This window comes from Conger conger, chromosome 1 (genome assembly GCF_963514075.1).
Source record: "Conger conger chromosome 1, fConCon1.1, whole genome shotgun sequence".
Lineage (NCBI taxonomy): Eukaryota > Metazoa > Chordata > Actinopteri > Anguilliformes > Congridae > Conger > Conger conger.
Window position 1 is genome coordinate 79,800,020 of NC_083760.1, and position 21,832 is coordinate 79,821,851.

At 47.9% G+C, this 21,832-nt stretch overlaps 1 protein-coding gene across 2 annotated transcripts; it reads left to right on the plus strand.

The window, feature by feature from the left end:
• Nucleotides 1-380: 380 nt before the first annotated feature.
• gsk3ab (glycogen synthase kinase 3 alpha b) lies at nucleotides 381-21,827 on the plus strand. 2 transcript variants are annotated; one of them, XM_061247816.1, is made up of 10 exons: nucleotides 381-990; nucleotides 6,923-7,110; nucleotides 8,964-9,047; nucleotides 9,540-9,650; nucleotides 12,088-12,218; nucleotides 14,054-14,258; nucleotides 14,816-14,911; nucleotides 15,564-15,750; nucleotides 16,915-16,992; nucleotides 18,259-21,827. In XM_061247816.1, the coding sequence occupies exons 1-10, from the start codon at nucleotides 816-818 to the stop codon at nucleotides 18,327-18,329; spliced, it is 1,326 nt and encodes a 441-aa protein (XP_061103800.1). In that variant the 5' UTR covers nucleotides 381-815; the 3' UTR covers nucleotides 18,330-21,827. The 2 variants fall into 2 exon arrangements, with proteins under 2 accessions (XP_061103800.1, XP_061103807.1); XM_061247823.1 differs by having other exon boundaries at nucleotides 383-990; nucleotides 18,262-21,827.
• Nucleotides 21,828-21,832: the final 5 nt, after the last annotated feature.

A 21,832-nucleotide genomic window follows, 5' to 3' on the forward strand; every position in this document is an offset into this window, starting at 1 on the left:
GGTAGCCTATTTCTGACAACAACAATCTAGCTATATAGGAACATTACTCCCTCTTACATCCCCAAGTGTCCGCTAAAGATTCAGTACATATATGGGTAAACTCACTAAATATGAGTTGCCAAATTTGGAAGTTACAACAGCCTGCTGGTTTATTTGAGACTTGCTACAAAAACATATGACTAGTTGTATTTGATGGCATCAGGTTTGACAGTGATGCTTATAAAGTATATAACCTTGCTTTATATAAAGTGTTCAAAGGGACTATAAGGCTATGATAATGTAATTATTTCGATAAACTCATCTGCTCTGTGCCCAGTTGGAGGTGAATGAGCTGCACACATTTTTGCAACTGCAGAAAATAACCAGTGGAGTCCAAAATGACCACACTTCCCATAATACCTCGCGTTAGTAAACGAGAGCATATTTGTAATTTCTCCTTTGAAAATATATAGTGCTGTCCGAGTAATTACTTTTATTACATATGTGTTCTATGTGTTCGACGTGTTTTTTCTGAGATTGAACGACATATATTGGATAGAAGTTCTTGAAAATGTTTTGCTTAGTTCAAAAATCAGTTCTTGGCGCTCCACATACAAACTCCATTACCCAAGAGGCAATGCAAACAGTCAGTGCGTCAGGTCTACTGCCCAGACAGACAGAAGAGAGAGAGGAGGAGACGGAGAAACCCACCAATACGCTACCAATGCTGTCTCTCTTTTAACGATTATATAAGTCAAAAAAGAAAGAACAGACATTCACCTGGCCAAATCTAGCGACCCCCGACTCCCCCTGCCCCGATACCCTTGCACACAGAAATGAGCGGCAGCGGGCGGCCCAGGACCAGCTCGTTTGCCGAGCCACCGGGGGCTGCTGGAGCTGCTGCAGCCGCGGCCGGATCGGTCGTTGCTGGAGGGAGTACCACAGGAAAGTCCGGGGCGTCACAGGCCTCAGGGAGTAGCTCGTCCGGATTCGGGAGCTTGAAGATGAGCAGTGAGTATTTACGTAATTATTTCAAATCGGGAATGAAAACATAATTAAATGAAAGTGTACAACTCTAAAAATATAGACAGAGAAACGTAAAAGGCTAGTTGGTTAACCACTGTAGTCACGTTAGTACAGCTACCCTGTAGCTTTTGTGAAGGGGCCATTAGGATCAAGGGCTTTGATTGTGGGACAGCTAACAAGCTGTTAGAAGCTATCTTTCTTTGAACACGAAGGGGGAAAGGTAAAAAGAACAAACGAGATTAAACTGGGTTTCGGAGACAGGAAGAGGGGCATCGATAGCTTGGTCTAAATAAGTGGGGTTAAGGTTAGCAAGTTACAGTCACGGGCAGTGTAACGTTAGCTGGCTAACTCATTAGCATAAAAGCTAGATTGCTCTTGGGCTCGATGGGCCGTCGTCTTAATACTGTAGCTTGCTAGTTTCGCCATACATTTTAACGTCAGTTTCAGCTAACCTTAAGAGACAGTCAAGACCAAGTTTTTCGATTGCGACATGGCATTTTCTATATTGACGTTAAACGGACACTAGCTAGTTCAGATTTTAGCTAGCTAACAGTATCTTCCCGAAATTGTAACAGTAGCGATCTACTCTACCTAGCGAGGTTGCTAACGTTAACCACTAATAGCTTCGTAGCCAACTTTGTTTGCTGCGTAAACTGGTGTTTTATTCTGGGTAATTCAACGTTTTGTCTTGCTAGATAAAGCTCACTTGAGCGATCTTTGCGTTCCGAACAGCAAAACTAGCGCTATTATTAATTATTACGGAATAATGAAATGCTGAATCGATGAAAATGACAAAATTGTCGAATCAGTTAAGGAAATTTAGACCCACAACCAGATGAAATCCGCGTATTGTTCACGCGCAATTAAGTACAGATTTGTACCACGTACTCTACCTACTGGTAATGGTAGGGTGGATGGGACGTTAAGTAAACAATGCAGTGTAAGATTGTCGGGGTACAATAGGCTCAGTAACTCTTTTGCGTAGTGTAAACCCAGGAGATTGAAAGCAGTGAGTTGCAGTGCAAGGTACCTTGGGTCACTCTTGGTTTGGCAAACAGGATTTGCAAGCACGAGGTCTGTTTAATATTCCACTTTTTAGCGTATCCGTATTATTCAGAAACTTGTTACCTCTGAATCAGAGTTGGATGTAATGCGAGTCCCACTTTTTCCTCCAAGCACTGGTGGATAAAGGTACCTGTTGCCACCTCCATATTACCTGTACCATCGGCACACTTGTGTTAATTTGTGGCCTAGTTATAATGCACAGTTCATTAAACGCGACACAGCTTTTAGATTTTCTTTTTATTACAGCGAGGCTACAGAGAAGCTAGGGAGAGAATCCTCTCTTCCGTGGGATGAAGCTGTGAACAGGCCTCTCTAGGCCACCTGTGACAACCTTCACATGACAGTACGACTTGACTGGTGTGAGGTCAGCTGTCCTTCAGAGTCCTTTGACCAATAGTACGATTGATAATTGAGGGACAGTGAATTGTTTCACGTGTTATAAAGTGAGCCTTTTTTATTGAGCAGCTCTCTCACCGGCCAGCTGTAATGGAAAGGATGAGCTCTGGCCATTCTAATCGTACTGTCAAGGTGCCTTAAGTGTGTAGTTTGACACCATGGAAACACTTGGAAGTGGAAGCCTGAACTGCTCAGAGAGGGGAGTCCGGTCAGCTGACTGCTGATTTCGGCAGTGCGGTAGTGTGCGCAAATCCTGACTGTCGCCCGGATGCCAATGTAAATCTACCAGTTCCGCCTCCAGGGGTTTTCCTTTAATATGAAATGGAATGCATATACATTTATTTTTACCATCACAGAGAAACTCCAGGGTGTGTCATGGATTGACCCCCTGGTCCGAGGTATTGACTGTAAACGTCACTCCAAACTAACCCGGGTGCGTTGCTTGGAAAGGTTTAGCCAGGATTTGGTCAGTTTTGCCAGTGGATGTTTTTGAGGCGCAACAAACCAGTACGTTAGGAATGAATCCAAATGCATAGATCCATTAGAGCACGCGATACTGAAACACAGCACTGAAGAAATGGTGACGCACTGGGTGGGTTTGAGTCGCTTAACAGGCTGCTAAAGGGTCATAATGTGTGTATAGCAGATGAATCAATCAGCATTAGTCTGTGAGATGCTTTTACCCATCTCTCTGTCACACACGGCGCACACACACACACACACACTTGCGCACGCACACACACACACACACCACATTATGATATACATACATTGTCTATTGTTTTCACATATCTGTCATGTTCAGTGTCATTAGTCATTATATCAGCATGTCTTAGTTGCAGCAATGTTCAGGCAATTTCCATTTGTTTACATATTTGGCACCTCGCCAACTAATATCTGATCTGGATGACTGGTGAACTGTTTTTTTAAATGCTTCAAGGTATTTTTGACTTCTTGCTGCTCCAAGGTTCAAATCCCTCCAGCTATGAATTGTCACAAACGCAGGTATTTACATTTATCAAATACCAAAAAACTTATGCAAGAACATTTTCATATTCTTATCATAAATTTCTCTGTTTTCACACAAAGGGCTTGTATGAGCCTGCCACATCAGATTCAACAAAAGCTTCTCACTTCAGAAAACTGTCCTAAATGAAGATGTCTGTTATAGTACGGTCTATATGGTACTGTAGGTGGGTTCTGTCGAATAGATGGCTAATGGGTATAAAAGAACAAGGGATGTCTCATGAAAACATTTCTGGAAACATCACTCGTATGAGCGATTTAAGAACAAATATTTTCATACGTGAGGTTCTTGCAGGAGGACCATTGAGTGGAATGTGAAAATATTATGTACTAACATGGAATTTGTGCCTCCACTGAATTGAAATTATACTCCACAAAATGTCAAATTAGGACTTGAGTCCAAAATTTATTTACTCTCTCGGTAAACCGTATTGAAAGCAAACGGAGTTATGGGGCAAAAAAAACTTTTTCAATGTTATACCCTCTGTTTTAAATTTAGAAAAGTTTGATGAGATAATTAATTTTAGAATGTCTGAATTGATGGAGTGCAGTGAAAATCACTGGCCCCATCAGTTAATGTTTCATTAACTTCAGGAATCCGTAGTCTTTAGTGACAGCTGGTGTAACTACTCATTTTTGCATTTATTATTAAAGCGACTTTCATGCCAAATCTGTTCATTTTGAATGATTTCCCTTCTGACTTCATTTGTTAGCAGGGGAAGAATAATCGCCGTTAGTTGATCCAGTAAATGCAAAGTCTGTTTCCTGTTGGGATTCACTGTGTGTAAATTTCACACACTGTTTCAAAACTTTGAAGGTGAACATAGCACTGATGGTAACAGAGTTAATTTGCTCCTCCCCCCCTCCAGCTACCTTTAATGAAGTCAAACTGACTTTCTGTTTGAATGTGCCAGGATTTCACAACCGACCCTTGTTCGCCGTTCATCATGCTATCACACAAGCATTTGTTGTAGCCGTCAGCCACTCATTGTTGCTTTGCCTTGCAAACCGTAATCTACTCTATGAAAAACTCTCGACTGAGAGAGCTCATTTGAATACAGTCCACATCCTTTTTAATGTCCTAACCGGCTTTACTCAGGGGGGTCTGTTTTTCATGAAGGCAAAGTACAAAACCGCTTTGGTAGGAGAAGGACCCTTGGACAGGCAGTGTGCTGTGCGCTAACCGTAGACTGTAGGAGAATATGGACCAAGTGCCTGTTACGTCACCCACTTACTATCCATGGGCTCCTAAAGAGCGTTTTTAAGCTCGGGAAATCGAGTTTACCGGCCCCCGCCATGTTGTACATTTGGAGCCAGAGACTGTGCAGTTGGGTGGCCGATACGGCTCCTCCACTAAGCGTGTGAGAGAGAGTGACGTAATCTGTCCCTGATTCGTCCAAAAAGTATTGCTGTACTGTCGTAATGACACAATAACTTAAAGGCGATCGGCACACGGGCAGACATTAGATGAAGAAAAAAGGCCGATTGCGATTAAGTTTTCTTGTGGGAAAACCTTTGTATTCGTTATTCGTGTTTTGACCGCAATTGTACCATTGGCTTTACATTGAAAACGAATCTGAATGGCCTACACTGGAGCCAACCGCAGTGCTGCTAGTGAGCACCGTCTCTCAGCGTGACCAGGAAATGAGCATGAGAAAGAAGCTGGTTTTGGCCGCTTGGCGCTGAGCTGGGTAAGGAGTTGTGCTGAAGGGGGCTGTATCGATGCTCGTCTTCGTGACCATCGTCATGTGTCTGGACAGGGACCTCTGTGGCCCCACCGGAGCCTCTGGCCCAGGTTCCTTCCCCGTTGCTGGGACCGTTCGGGCCCGTAGGCCGGCGGCGTTGGACTCGGATGCGTCAAACGGCCGGTGAGACGGCTGTAAAGCTGTTCAGCGTGGCTTCCGCTTTTGTTCTGGAGCAAATGAGAGCAGCTCCAAGGGGCTCAAACGCCCCCGTCAAAATGCAGAGGAGGATTTGTCAAGGGGCCGTAGAAAAATAGCAACAAATGGCAGGCCTTTTTCGGAGAAACATTTTGTAGATTTTTCAGTCTCTGTACAGTTGACCTTTATTTCAAACGGAGGTTTTTTTTTTTTCCAGGACTCCAGCTAAACCTTGGCTGAATTCTCGAAGTATGGTCAATGTGAGTTGGTTTCCATGGCTCCAGGACTCAAGGGTGACGTAGAAAAGAGAGAGCCTTGTGCTTAGGTGGAAGCCTTCCCACTGGAACATGTGCATTGCCTGTTGAGGAGATTACATTTGAATAGAAAGCAACAGGTTTTGAACAATTATACTATATATAACTATATTATATATTTTTTTTTTTGCATTCAAATCTGTCCTCAGCCCCTGTCCTCAGCCCCTGTCCTCAGCCCCTGTCCTCAGCCCCTGTCCTCAGCCCCTGTCCTCAGCCCCTGTCCTCAGCCCCTGTCCTCAGCCCCTGTCCTCAGCCCCTGTCCTCAGCCCCTGTCCTCAGCTAATGTTGCCGGTCAACCCGCTGCTGTCAGGCTCCAGTGGAGGCACAGTGTCAGGCAGTCAGTTTGAGCATTAGCTCAGTGCTGTGGGCATTCCTCACATGGAAGCATTTGTGTGTCTTCCTCTTCGCGTGAGTATGGAGAGCTTTTTCTTTTTTTTTTGTGTGTGTCATTTTTTTAATTGTGGCTCCTGCGGATGTGATGGGAACAGGGATCGGGGGCATGAGCAGAGCGGAATTTGAGTGAGGCGCACGGTCCGCACGCCTTTCCCCACATGCTCCGACACGCTCCCGGTCACATGACCCCTCTTCCCTTCCACAGTCCTGCCAGCTCTGCGTCTCCGCATCTTAATCACGCTAACCACCCCCGCCTCGCCCCCTGGCTACCTCCTTAACTCCTTACTCACCCGCACCTGGGCCTGAAAGGACTGTGCGTTAGGAGCTCCCCACCACACCCCAGGCCTGCCGGTCCTGTATGGGGCAGGCCAGGGGCAGGCCAAGGGCAGGAAGGCCAGCGTTTCCCAAAGGGGCAGGCAGCCGAGGCGGACGGCATGCGCATCACAGTGAAGTCTGAAGCATTCCGGGTCTTTCTAGAAGCGGTTGAGCGTAAGTTTTTTGAAGCCATGTGGTGCTTCACGTTCAGTAAACTAACCTGTGTGCAGTTGGGGCCTGGAACAGCTCAAAGAGCTGCACCGTAGGAGGATCGTTTAGTGCCGGACAGAAAGGTCGCCGCAGTTTAAATCTGAGAGCGTATATCCATGCCGCGCTGTGTCTTTCCCGGGGGGCGCTGGGGAGGTCACGGTAGTGTTTCCATGGTGTATTTCCCCTGCGGGGTCTGCGGTAAGGGGTAACGGTGGTTCTGGGGACGGGTCTGTCGGACGGTGTGTGTTCTTCTCATTCGGCCGCCGGTGCTTTCCCCCGTGATTGAAAACGCGACGCGGTCCTGTTGTCTCTCCCCAGGGGACAGCGGCAAGGTGACGACGGTGGTGGCCACACCCGGCCAGGGCCCGGACCGCCCGCAGGAGGTGTCGTACACGGACATCAAGGTGATCGGCAACGGCTCCTTCGGCGTGGTGTACCAGGCGCGCCTCATCGACAGCCAGGAGATGGTGGCCATCAAGAAGGTCCTGCAGGACAAGAGGTTCAAGGTAAAACACTGCTACCGCTCTGTGTAGTGCTGCTCATAGCAGGGTTCAAGCTAAAACACTGCTACCACTCTGTGTAGTGCTGCTCATAGCAGGGTTCAAGCTAAAACACTGCTACCACTCTGTGTAGCGCTGCTCATAGCAGGGTTCAAGCTAAAACACGGCTACCACTCTGTGTAGCGCTGCTAATAGCAGGGTTCAAGCTAAAACACTGCTACCACTCTGTGTAGCGCTGCTAATAGCAGGGTTCAAGCTAAAACACTGCTACCACTCTGTGTAGCGCTGCTAATAGCAGGGTTCAAGCTAAAACTGCTACCACTCTGTGTAGCGCTGCTCATAGCAGGGTTCAAGCTAAAACACTGCTACCACTCTGTGTAGAGCTGCTCATAGCAGGGTTCAAGCTAAAACACGGCTACCGCTCTGTGTAGCGCTGCTTATAGCAGGGTTTAAGCTAAAACACTGCTACCACTCTGTGTAGCCCTGTTCATAGCAGGGTTCAAGCTAAAACACTGCTACCACTCTGTGTAGCGCTGCTCATAGCAGGGGTGGAACAGTACACAGAAATCTCCTGCCTCGCTTTTGACTTAATGGTAGCGCAGTAAAAAAATGTGATTCGAAAGATAAAATGGCTTTTCATTTATTATGTAAATCTAGACTGTGATTAACTGGCCATAATTTCTTGTAGAACAAAATAAATATAGCACAAAGTTATCGGGAGGGGGGCGGTGGCCGCTGACTTCTGTATTTAAGTTCCACACAGAGCTGTAATTGTTCTGTTTGCAGTGTGTGCAGAACGGAAGTGAACCGTTATGGCTGAATACCTGTGCCATGACACTCCTTGCTCACTCACTCACTCACTCATAGCCCTACAGACTCTGCTCTCTGCACTAGTGTGTGTACTCCCTTTAGTACAAAGATAACTAGTTGTTCATGGAACCATGATTATGTAAGAAGAGACAAATTTGTATCCGATGTCAGATCAGCCTTTAGAGATAAGCGAAGCCCTATACATCCTTAGCGTGCTGTCCAATAAGGTCTGCAGGTATTTGTGTGGTTGGCTCGTGCTGCATTTCCTGTACATTGTCAGGTAATGCGCCTTTGCTACAGCGTGATCCCATAGCTTCTTAAAAGGATTTCCGGCCTGTGACTTATAGCCTACTGTAAAACCCAGTGCTGTTCTCCTCTGACCACACCTTCACACTGCTGGCTCAGTGCCTTTCTCCTTTTATCCTGACTCTATTCAGTGAGTCTGCTGATGACTCTGGGCTTTTAGCGCACGCAGAGCTAATAACGCAACCAGCGATTGGGGCAAAACAAATACCGTGACCAATCATTGGTCATGTTACTGGTTTTGTGTGTGCTATGCGGTTTTACACGTGCTATGTCAGTTCAGACTTCAGCTCTGCTCTGAAGCTGTGTGTCAGAAAGCATTGTTCTGTACAAGACAAGTATGCATTGCTGTCTAAAATGAATAATTCTGTTTGACTGCCAGAGCACAGCAGATAAGGTAAAGGCCATTCCCTTAACATTTAGAAAAGCTTGGAATTCTAGGATTCAATCTACAGATTTGGTTCGAGCTTCAGAATATGTTCAGCTCCCATTCTATTGTTTTATCTTTTATTCATCGGTGTTATGAGGAGTTCTGCAAAGTTTCATGCGTTTAATTTTGGATCAAAATGGCACAGTGTATTTTTGTACTGATTTTGACAAAAAATGCCTGTGATTCAAAGCTCTGGATTAGCACCAAATGCTAAAATTGAAGATCCATTGGCAACACCACACATAGGCTAGCGCTACTGTATAGATCTCTGCGCGGGACCGTAGTGACCGCTTCCTCTACCGACCGTGCCTTTCAGAACCGTGAGCTACAGATCATGCGGAAACTGGACCACTGCAACATCGTGAGGCTACGCTACTTCTTCTACTCCAGCGGCGAGAAGGTACCGTGCTAATGTCCGCTTCCCGCTCCTTTTTGAATGTTAAAGCTTTATTGACATACTGAGGCACGGGCAGTATAGGTGAGCCATGTGAGATGAATGATATGCAAGGCAGCCCTGCTAAGAGAAGGGAGTGTCCTGTGGTAGAGTACCACCCTCCTGTCCTTCATCAACTGCTCTCTTTCCTCACAGTAGCCAGTCAAGATGATAAGTAAAACTTTCTTTGTAGTCATTTCGCAGGTGTCAGTGTCTGAGGTCCAGGAGAAACCCAGGGACTTGGTTGTAACTTGGATTTGTTTTGTTTTCACATCCAGTTGCATAGTAATACGGTGACAATGTAGAAGCCCTTATTTATTAAACATTCTCTGGTGCCCTTTTTTCACAGTGGCTTGTTCTGTTGTGATTGGGATTCTTGTGCTTAGTCTCTTTGGTTAAAAAGGTCTTCTCCGTGTGACAGCATCCCCTCTGACTTTGATCCCTGTGGTCTGTCCGCAGAAAGACGAGGTGTACCTGAACCTGGTGCTGGACTTTGTCCCGGAGACGGTGTACAGGGTGGCCCGGCACTTCAACAAGGCCAAGACCACCATCCCCATCATCTATGTCAAGGTACCGGCCACAGCCCACCCCTGCCCTCCTGGCTGTCTTCCGCCTCTCGCTCTCCGCCTCTTTCCATCCCGTTAACCCCCCCCCACCCACACCCCTACATCACCTTCTTCACTGGCTTCCTCTGTCCCCTCGTGCCCCCCGCCCTCCCCCCACCCCCGTGGAGTAACAGGCGGCACTCTGTTGAAACGATGTTATTGGCCGATCCTTCCCGCGGAGCGTCCTTCATTAAAACGCCGCTCGTTCCCCGGTCTCTTCGGAGCGTAATGCATTCGGTTGGGCTGGGGGAGCGCGGGGTGATCAAAGGCGGCTGTGAAAGGGAAACGGGAACCGGCCGGCGAATTTCGGAACGCAAGCCGTCAAGAACGGACTTCTTTTAACGAAGCGTCCGATGGCCGGCCGCTTTGTAATTCTCCCGCCTCTGCTTTGATCGTTAATTAGATGACGCGACGGAGCGGAGGGACGGGGGCGAAGCAACTCGCGGAAGTCGTTTTGATCTGTAACCTTGCATTTGAAGACGGCGCTTGAGGTGATTTCTTACGCGGTTAACCGGAGAGTTGCCGGCGGCTTGCTTAGTCTTTCATTAATGTTCACGTCGTGCTTTTTTTTAAAATATATATATATTTTATTATTTGTCAAAGGGTAAGAACATGTTAGGATTAGGGGGGTGAGTCTAGTAAGTGCAGTATTCTCCTGAGGGACTTTGAGAGAGTTTAATTGGTGGTTGATTAGATGGCCTGATTGAGAGTTTGGGAACGTATCCAGGAAAGCCGGTAGGACCTGCTCAGTGCTTAAGTCTGATAGATTCTGTAATTATCCCGGTGTATGTATGTATAGGGACAACATGGCTCAGGCAGTAAGAGCAGTCGTCTGGCAGTCGGAGGGTTGCCGGTTTAATCCCCCGCCCGGGCTGTGTCGAAGTGTCCCTGAGCATGACGCCTAACCCCCAAATGCTCCTGACGAGCTGGTCGGGGCCTTGCATGGCAGCCAATCGCCGTCGGTGTGTGAGCCCTGCGCTTACTACACCCAGCCCTGCGCTTACTACACCCAGCTACACCCAGCCCTGCGCTTACTCCACCCAGCTACACCCAGCCCTGCGCTTATTACACCCAGCCCTGCGCTTACTACACCCAGCCCTGCGCTTACTACACCCAGCCCCTCCCTGTTCCCCACCCTCACTCCATCTCTGTGCTTACTAAACCCAGCCCTGATCCACACCCCCACTCCCACTCTGTGCTTACTAAACCCAGCCCTGTTCCCCACCCTGATCCACACCCTCACTCCGTCTCTGCGCTTACTTCATTCACTTCTGCATTCTCTCTTTCTCTTTGGTTTGCATGCCTTGATTTGTAGGCTATATATGTAAGTCGCCATGGACGTGGTGATTTAGAGGTCATGTGAGGTATTTGCTTAGAAGTCTGACCCTTTTTTTTTTCTTTTTTCTTTTTAATCTCCTCGAGCCCAGCCAGTACTTGCAAGTCTGTATACTGTACCGTGTGTCTGTGTGTCTGTGTGTCTGTGTGTCTGTGTGTCTGTGTGTCTGTGTGTCTGTGTGTCTGTGTGTCTGTGTGCGTGCATGTCTATGTGCGTGTGCGTGCTTGCGTGCGTGTGTGTGTGTTCTTGTCTCTGTGCTTGTTTGTGTGTGTGTGTATGTGTTCTTGTCTCTGTGCTTGTGTGTGTGTGTGTGTGTGTGTGTGTCTGTGTGTGTGTTCTCGTCTCTGCTTGTGTCTGTGTGCGCTTGTCTCGGTATCTCTGTGTGTGTGTGTGTGTGTGTGTGTCTGTGTGTGTGTGCGTGCGCTTGTCTGTGTGTGTGTGTGTGTGTGTGTGTGTGTGTGTGTGTCTCTGCGTCTGTGCGCGTGCCTAACTCCTGGATTTGGGTGGCATTATCGCAGTTACATGCCTCATTGCCCCAGCCTGCAGAGCATGGCCGCGCATACTGATTCACTCTGAGCATGCCCAGTGAGCGCTGCTCCAGCCTGCGCGGTTAGCAGTTAGCGGTTAGCGGCTGGTTTCCCGCTGCACTGCGGCGCTCCGAGCTGCTGCTGTAGCTCCTCCACCGCTCGCTCGCTGGCCGAGGGAACACGGGAGGCTGACAGACCGAGCGCGCCCTCGTAAACGCGGACTCGCTCAACAAACCCGAATAAGCGGGATCCGCGCGTTCTGTGTTCAGTGAGCTCCCTGAACGGAGCGCTTATGAAACTTAGAGCCGGCAGGCCTCGCCGCGCTGGCTCCCGGTCCGTAAGCACCGAGCTCGTTCCTTCTCCCTTTCAAAAACGTGTGCGTGAGGAAGGAGCAGGCACGCTCCCGGAAGGTAGGTGAGAGCGCGTATCTGCAGGACTAATGCCGCCCCTTGCCTGCGTGGCAGAGGGGCAGTTAATTGGCAGGTAATGAGCTCTGTAGCTGCAGCGTGGGTTTAAAGGGCGCTCTGTTGCTTTGGCAGGTATATATGTACCAGCTGTTCCGCAGCCTGGCCTATATCCATTCCCAGGGGGTCTGTCACCGGGATATCAAGCCCCAGAACCTGCTGGTGGACCCTGAGACCGCCATTCTCAAGCTCTGCGACTTTGGGAGGTGAGTCCGTCCGTCCGTACGTCTGTCTGTCCCGTCTTATCTTGCTTTTTTTTTTTTTTTCAAATGCCGGGAGACGTTTTACGGCCGTCTGAATGGCAGTTTAAACCTGGGCTCGCTCGCACTTTGCAGCCGACATGTAAATGGTGGTTAATTTCTGATGTGATACTTTTTATGGTGCACTTTGTGAAGCGGCCGTCTGTGGGCCCTCTCCTGTGACAGCTTTACGCTTGTGCAGTAAAGTTGGGCGAACGTAAAGATGGCTCTCAGTCTGTCAGAGAAACGGCAGACCTGACGGAGCTGCTGTCAGAAGGCATTAAACAGCCGCTAAACTGTGGGCGGGGAGCCGGCGTGGATGGGCGCGGACGTCTTTCAAACGCAAGTGAAAGATGCCTATCCTTTGGTTATCTAGGTTCCTTCCAAGATTCCTTCCCACTGGTGTGCGTTTTATTTTTTAAAACCTCACTTGCTTTGCTTTTGGGTTTTCAGACTTGGTCTTGCCCAGTTTTTCTGATTTTCAGTTTTTCCTGTGAAGTGTCTTTGTGATGGTGTCTGTACAAAAAGTACTGTGCAAATAGTGAAGCGAAGATGGTTCCGATGGTTTCTACGCAGCAGGTTAAGGGGGGGGGGGGGGACTGCCCGGTCTGTGGGTGGGACTGCCCTGGTCTGTGGGTGGGACTGCCCCGGTCTGTGGGTGGGATCACTGTCCCGGTCTGTGGGGGGTGGGACTGCCCTGGTCTGTGGGTGGGACTGCCCCGGTCTGTGGGTGGGACGGCTGTCCCGGTCTGTGGGGGGTGGGACTGCCCCGGTCTGTGGGTGGGACGATTGTCCCGGTCTGTGGGGGGTGGGACTGCCCCGGTCTGTGGGTGGGACGACTGTCCCGGTCTGCGGAGGGGGGGGGGGGGGACCGTCCCGGTCCGTACGGGTTGTTTGTGCTGACGCTGCGCTGCTTCGTACTCGACGGTCTCCGTGTGCGTGTGACTGGCACCGCTGGGTTCGGCGACAGTGGCAGGGGCCGTCTTGGCCCTCGGATCTTTCAGGGCCGAGATCCCTCGGGCTCCGTGTCCAGCTATTCGTGGCTCCAGGGCCCGCCCCCGCCCTCCTCTGCCCCCGGCCGTCTCTGACTGCGGGCCAGGCCCTGGGCTCCCGTTACTCATTGGTGGAGGGGAGTTAATCACTGTCCGCTCGCGCTGGTTTCCTGTTTCATATTTCACAATCTGCTGAGCGTGCGATCCCCGGGCGAGGCCTTTTTAATGAGTTGCCGCGGCGATAACGGCTGAAGTTCTCCCGTTGCTCTGTTGTAATGAGAGCGGACCCTGGCAGCTGGAACACTAATGTCACTGCCGGGCCGCGTGGTTGTCCGCGTTCAATTATGTTGTATATAAACAAAATTATCCTACGCCTATATATAGCTGCTGAACGATTTTGTTTTCACGGCGTCTTCGCTAATGGTGGAGGCATTCATTGCCTTATTTGAGAACCCTTCGAAGAGGCGCGTCAGAAAATAAAAGTAGAAATCTCAAAGCAAGTTTCCAAATATTACTTACCTGACCCTACATTGTACGTACTGTGTAAGCCTTTCAACAAGGTATGTCAGTCACTCGATAAGGGCCAATTACGATTCTAGGCCAGCTTTTTTTTTAATGGCAGATTAATTGTAGGGGGCTGCAAAATATTGATTCTTCACTGATGTGTTCCTTCTGTCTGTCTCTGTCTGTCTCTGTCTGTCTGTCTGTCTGTCTGTCTGTGTGTGTCTGTCTCTCTGTCTGTCTGTCTGTCTCTCTCTCTGTCCGTCCGTCTGTCCGTCCGTCTGTCTGTCTGTCCGTCCGTGTGTCCAGTGCGAAGCAGCTGGTTCGGGGCGAGCCCAACGTGTCCTACATCTGCTCGCGTTACTACCGGGCCCCCGAGCTCATCTTCGGGGCCACCGACTACACCTCCAACATCGACATCTGGTCGGCCGGCTGCGTGCTGGCCGAGCTGCTGCTGGGACAGCCCATCTTCCCCGGGGACAGCGGGGTGGACCAGCTGGTGGAGATCATCAAGGTGAGGACCGAGCCGCCCTCAGAGACCTCTGAAACGGCTTCCACGATGCCACACGGGGGAATTTCTGATGGGCGGGGACTCGATTTGACTGACATCAAATTAAGAGGGGGGTGGGCATCGAATGATAATGTGTGAAAAGGATTTTGATTGGAGGGGGACGGAAAATACACGAAATTACACGCCCACCGGTACACTGACGTTAAATCTCATAATATCTTGATTTCCAGGAAGTGGTTGGAAAAAAAACTTGTGTGAAAATGCAGAAGTATTACAATTTTATAGATTTTTTGGAAATGATACTTTAAGATGTGCTTGTATAGTTATGAAGAATTGTCTAAATTGAGTAATTTTGATTTCAGCTTGTCTGACACATCCTCCTGTATTGTGAAACACGCAAGTGCCTCCAATGTTCTCCAATGTTCTCCAATGTTCTCCAATGTTCTCCAATGTTCTCCAATGTCCTCCAATGTCCTCCAATGTCCTCCAATGTCCTCCAATGTTCTCCAATGTCCTCCAATGTCCTCCAATGTCCTCCTGCGCTTTTGCTTCTTTACCAGGTCCTGGGGACCCCGACACGGGAACAGATCCGCGAGATGAACCCCAACTACACAGAGTTCAAATTCCCTCAAATCAAAGCACACCCCTGGACAAAGGTACGTCAATAATACACAAAATGAATGTATTTTCTTTTTTACTCTTCAGCGTAAAAGTACATCCTTTAGTTGTATTTCATAATATGCTGTTACAGCTGTAATGTAAATGTGTGTCTTTCCTGCCATGTTGTTTTGGTCTAAAGCCTTAATGTCTTTGCAGTCTTTTCTTGCTTGCGTTTTTGTAAATTCTCACACGCAGTTGTGAATACAAATTGGCCTCATTTGCTTGTGGTTGGGGGGGCTGTCAGTTTCTTTGTCGAAATTATTGCAGTATTGCTAATTACACTAGTTGCTGTATAAGCAGTTGTGTAGGCTTGATTTCACGGTCCATATGTCAGAACTCGCACCTTTACTGTAAAGTGTGTGTGTGTGTGTGTGTGTGTGTGTGTGTGTGGGAGAGGAGTTGAGGATCTAGAGGAGATGAGTGGGGCGTGACCTGTTCAGACTGCGGGGCGGTCGGTGCTGACCCGTTCAGACTGCGGGGCGGTCGGTGCTGACCCGTTCAGACTGCGGGGCGGTCGGTGCTGACCCGTTCAGACTGCGGGGCTCTGCAGGGCGGAGCAGGAATGTTTTGCGCAGAGTGAACGGGACGCGCAGTCCGGCGGTTCCGGTAGGTTCTGCGGTGTGTGCTCACCCTGTCCTCCCGCGTCAGGTGTTCAAGCCCCGCACCCCCCCGGAGGCCATCGCGCTGTGCTCTCGGTTGCTGGAGTACACGCCCGTCACGCGGCTGTCGCCCCTGGAGGCCTGCGCCCACCCCTTCTTCGATGAGCTGCGCCAGCCCGGGGCACGTCTGCCCAGCGGGAGAGACCTGCCTCTGCTCTTCAACTTCAGCCCCGTGGGTCAGTGTCCTGCCCCCGCCAGCGCGCTGTCCTGTCACTGTGCTGAAGCGCCCTGAATCAACACTAATCTACTGAATCAACACTGCAGTCTACTGAATCAGCACTAATCTACTGAATCAACACTGTAATCTACTGAATCAACACTGCAGTCTACTGAATCAACACTAATCTACTGAATCAACACTAATCTACTGAATCAGCACTGTAATCTACTGAATCAACACTACACTACTGAATCAACACTGTAATCTACTGATTCAACACTGTACACTACTGAATCAACACTTATCTAATGATTCAACACTAATCTACTGATTCAACACTACACTCTGCTGAATCAACACTATACTCTACCTTCACTCTATTGCACTGAATCAACACTGTACACTCTACTGAATAAACACTATACTCTGTTGTCACTCCACCGCACTGAAAGCAACTCTACGCTCTCACTGCAGTCACTCAACGATCTTGTTGTAACACTAGACTCTGATTGTATTCTGATTCGATTCTCTGTCGTCCCCGTACGCTGGCTGTCTCGTCACTGTGGTAGCTCTGTGCTCTTACTGCCTCAGCGTTATGGCCTGTATCATCTGCTCCGTGCAGTCATACTCTCAGCAGGTGATTACTGAACTCTACTGCAGTCCACTGTGTTGTATTTAATAGGATATTTATCTTCAGAATCAGTGTTCGTGCTGGTACAAAAGGCATGTAAATGGATACTCTCATTACAGTGTCAGGCGGTTATTATTTTAGAATAAGTATCTGTCTGACGGGTAGAGAGAGTAGGGATACACAATGCCCCTGCCATTCTCCTTTGTCTTATAATAACGCTGCACTGGTGAAGCATGCTGTAGTGTGATGCATGAAAGTCAATTGTTCATCTTACGCTCACTCCTGCTGTATTCCACCCAACTGTTGGCGGTGTTGGAGTGTTCTTCAGAATGGTAATCTGCGATTTTCAGTGTAAACCCGTTTTTGCTGAGAGAGGGGAGAGTGGGACGTGCTGACGGATTGAAACGGACAGTGCTGCTGTAAGGCTGTGCGTCAGTGGAGCGGGGCTCCCCCCGCCCCGTCTGTCGGTCTGTGAGGGACCCGCTCTGTCGGTGTTAACGCTGCGGAGTGTGCATTAACCTCTGTCTCTCTCTCTCTGTCTGTCTCCAGAGCTCTCCATCCAACCGCAGCTCAATTCCACGCTCATTCCTCCGCACGCCCGCGCACAGACCTCCCCCGCCTCGCACGGTACGTCCCCCCTCTGACCCTCAGAGAGTAACGGTCCTGGGTACTTCCACTCCGTACAGGGGGGCTACAGAAAGAAATTTCAGTTTGAGATTTTTTTATTTGCGAAAACATGTTTTCACTTTGCCATTATGGGTTATTGAGTGTAGATTGATGGACTACAAGGGCTGTTGTACCCATTTAAATCTACAGCAGTGTGCAGAAAGTGAACGGGTGTGAATACTTTGTGTAGCCATCGTAGATGCTGATTTGAACACACTCTTGCAGGTCCCTGAGAAATCCAAAAGCATGATCTTACCCGAAATGAACAAATTTTCTTCTCAGTATTGCTGAAATGTAGTATTTCAAGATTTTCAGTGACCTGTTCAGTTTCAGTTTATAAACGTCCCCGTCTGCCATGCATGCATTTGCCACGCCTGTAACTGACGAGGACTTTCCATTTGCCTAATTCACACTTTCTCCATTCCCCTATCTGCACCTCCTTCTCTCACTTCCTGTTTCTGCCTCCCTAATGGGAGGAGCGAAGAGCAGGAGAAGGAAGTAGCTGGTGACAAATAAGCGATTGGAAAGAGCCCAAAGTGGTGATTAATTCTAAGTCTATCTAGAATGCCAAGCTCACCGTTCTTTTCTAAGCAGTCGCACTGAAACCAGTAAAGACTCCTTAATGGATTTCTCATGAAAAGAACACCTTTTGTGACGGCGTTATATTGCCTGCTTATATTTTGTGGATGCCATTATTTCTTAAGCTGCCTGATAGAATTGTGCTCAAGTGTTCGACGTTAACTCCACAAGAGGGCACTAAATAGTCTCGAGTACATCTGTAAACATTCGTGGATTTGCAACATAATGGACAGCACTGCAACGCAGAGGAGGGCTGAAACACTCTAAAAGGATCACACACACACACACACACACACACTCACAAGCGCACTCACACACACACACACACATACACACTGCCACTCTACCCTTGAGCAAGGTATTTAGTCCACCTGGGTGAATGGATTGTGTGAGAGAAGTACGGAAGCTGTGTTGAGTCGCTCTGGATAAGAGAATCTGCTCATTTTCACTTGTATACTTGTGGATCATTTCTTTATCATTTATTTATTTAGGTTCATTTTTATGTCAGGTGGAGTAACATGGGTAAGTGGAGGGTTACAAACCATGGCCTTGGCACCTGCAGTGAACAGCACCTGTAAACCGAGCTGAGCGCTGTAATAACACGCTGAGTGTGCAGGATATCTGACTGCACTTTCCCTTTCCCTCCAGCAGATGGTGGTGTGTCAGACAGCCCAGCCCAGCCCAGCTCAGCACCTGGAACTCTCAACAACAGCACCTGAATACCCCCCTGTCTGTCTGTCTGTTCATCCCTCCCCTCTTCCCAATCCTCCCCCTCTCCTCCAACGTTATTGGCTCCAAACTGTAGTAAACTGATTTACGCACACGCACACACACACGCACACGCACACGCACACACACACACACACACACACACATCCTTACAGCTGACACATTTCATTGTATTTGACAGTTCCGGTCAGTCCAGCCATACCGTTCAGTAATTGGAAAATCGGCTGGTGTACGGTCTATTCATGCTGTGCTGCAGAGTCTAGTATAGGAGTTTCACTGCATTTGCACTGACTCTCGTGTGGTCAGTATAGGCTACGTACAGGCTTGATGGACTGAGATCTTGTGTCATGTCCAGTACTTGGCAGTTATCATAGTGGAGCCAGGCCAGTTTAATCAGCCTGTCCTGTTCCTGGCATCGGGATATGATCATTTCATTGTCAGGGGAGATTAAGGGGTCGAGGTTGTCTGTATAACGATCTTCCTTTTTTGATTTTATCCTTTTTTTTTTTGTTTTGTTTTTAGTGTTTATTTATTTGAATCTCCAGACTCAGTTTTTATGATGATGCTCTGACATTGTATATATAAACGGGGTTAAATGTCCTGAATTTATAGCGTAGACTGACGGTAATCACTTTCTCGGAGGTCTTAAAACGTGCTTCTCTGGCACGCCTGGGCCCTGGGACAACGCTGCCACCTGGTGGTGGATCTTGGTACAAACGAGAAAAATCCTCAAAATCAATTTGCACAGACGGCTTCATTGTTCGGATAAATGTTTGTTCGTGAGCAGGTCGGCTTCTGTCCGCTGTTCGGCTCTTCTGTGTTTGAGCTCTGTGGGATTTGTGAAGAGCTTGGGGGGGGTTGATCCTCCGCTGCAGAATTATATCCCTTCACTTTCAACATCAGATCAAAAAATGCCTCTCCCCCTGCTGTTCTCCCCACCATGAGATTAAACATAAGACAAGGCCATTAGGTTCTGCATGTAAATGGAAAAAGAAAGTTTGTGGTTTTATACTTTTTATATTAAATTATAGAAAAATTGCAACAAAAATGACGAAACGGCAGTTTTTTTTTATTTTTCTTGTACATTTATTTATTTTTATTTTTGATAGGGGATTTTAGAGGTTTTACTGTTGGCCGGAGGCGGGGGGTGTGAAGTCTTTAGTGGTGTAGACATCTAGTGTCCCTATGGCTGCTACCCTACTGAATAAATCTGGTTCAGCTTCGAAAAACGTCTTAATGTTCACAGTTTAAGGAGGGACCGTTTCAAAATATAAAAGCGCACATTCATTTATGTTCATGTTCATGTGTGTGTACACGCCTCAAAGTCACAAAAGCAGAAGACACAAATATATTGCCGAAACATTTCTAAGCTTTGTGACCGTTTGTCGTAGGGAGATTGAGACAAACAGGAGTGGTTAATCTTGCTTGAATAAAGTTCATAAATTATATGGTCCGCTAGGATGTAGGGTCCTTTTGGAAACCGGTTGAAATTGCGTTCGAAGTGGTATGAAATGGTCCTTTTAACTGCAATTTCTCCACAATGTTAACTCGCGGGATGTGGTGTTGCATGGTGATGACGGTCATCTTGCCACCAGTCACTCGAAAGCAGTTCCTTCCTCTCACGTTTGCGTGCACGTCTAGTAAGCTGCCTTTCCATAGTCGGCTTTTTCACATGCTCTTTTGGCCGTGTACATGAACCACACACTAGCACACCGGCAGATGTTCTCTAGCCTTGGCTATAGCCCCTCTGCTCTGAAAATGTAGCTATGTGTAGCAGTAAGTGATTGGTGTGTTGGAGATGTTTGTTTTAGTGTTATATGACCAGGCCTGGCCAGGTTAGTGCTGCCGGCTCAAGGCCACCAAGCTGTTTGTCGCTTTTTCATCCGGTCTAAATTTAGCTTCAGAAATCAGTCGTATTTTAATTTGATTTGATTTTTTCTTTCTTGCCGAGATGCACACACGCCATGGTGTGTGCGCGCGTGCGTTTGAGCGCGAGTGGTGGGGGCGTGGACGCTCGTGCGACTTCATGTACTGTAAAGGAGTTGTAGTGTACTGCATGACAGTGGTGTCCTCTTTCTGAGTGTACTTGTGTGTTTGTAGATCTTAATCGCTCACCTAAAGACTTTTTATTTTTTTCTCCTTTTTTTTTTTGAGGGGGGGGAAAAAATGTGATTGATTGCTATCCCTGATCACCGCAGTTACGCTCGTTATAAATTCCAAATGTATTACAGGTTTTCAGGTTCACTGCTAGCTACTACAGTCCCCTGCCTCTCCTCCCACTCGCACACACCACAGATGGATCAACAGGCTGAATAACCTCAAACTATTTTGGAGCCTTCCCTCCCTCTCCTCTGCCCCCCCCCCCCCACCCCCTCTCTCCTCTCCTCCCTCCCCCTCCCTTACTATAGCTAACCTGTAAATATCAACTACCTTTATTTTATTTTATTTTTTTGTTATTCTTGTTATTATATTGTTGTTCTTGTAATTTTCCTTTTCTTCGGCAGAGTAGAGCTGGCTTAACCGTGACCAGGCTCTCCCCTCAGTCCTGCAGTCTGTAAATACAGTTTTATTTCAAGACCTGGTTCAGCAGGGAAAAACAAAACGAAATGTACTGTGTTTCTCTCCCTCCGTTTCTCTCTGGTTATTTCTCCTTCCCTCCCCCTTTAAACGTTATAGTGTTGCTTTTATTTATTGTGCTTCTGTTATAGGGTTGGGTAGGGGTAGGTTTAGAAAGCTTGCTTTTAATATGCGACTGTCTAAAATGTTCAGAAGTGTACACATCCAGGCCTTTGGAATGGTCTCTTAAGCAGGATCTGGTATTAGCAGGTAAACGCCATAATCATTCAGCAGAGCCATACGTATAATCTGTATAATGTGCAGGGGACATCAAATGGCTTTGGGATATGACTACGTACAAGTTGGATCTCCGTGGAAGCGGCGTTCGGCACATGAATGCGGTTGCGTGGAGTTAACGTTGAAGCCATGTCTGTTGTTTTCGACTGTCCTGCTCTGTCTCTTCTTCCCCACAGTGTTTTAAGGTGTATGTGAATGCAATGGTGCCGCCCTGTGTGTGTGTGTGTGTGTGTGTGTGTGTGTGTGTGTGTGTGTGTGTGTGTGTGTGTGTGTGTGTGTGTGTGTGTGTGTGTGTGTGTGTGTGTGAGAGAGAGAGAGCGAGCGAGAGAAAGTAGGTTGATTGTGTGGTTCGGGTGAGTGCTCTCCTGTGTTATCGGTTAATTCCTCTGATGTTTGACCCTTGCTGTGTCCCACCCAAATGAAGAAAATAACTGTAAATGTTTTCCTTCAGCATATGTTATGGGTTGGTTTTAATTTGTTGCAATCACATTTCACACCTGCGGGAGGTCTGTTGAGATAGGAGGAGCAGATGTGGGAAGGGTTGTAGGAGAGAGAGAGAGAGGGAGGGAGAGAAACTGTGTTTTTGTTTGTTGGTATAAAAATAATTAAACTCATTAATAAAGTGATGAAACCGCTATGG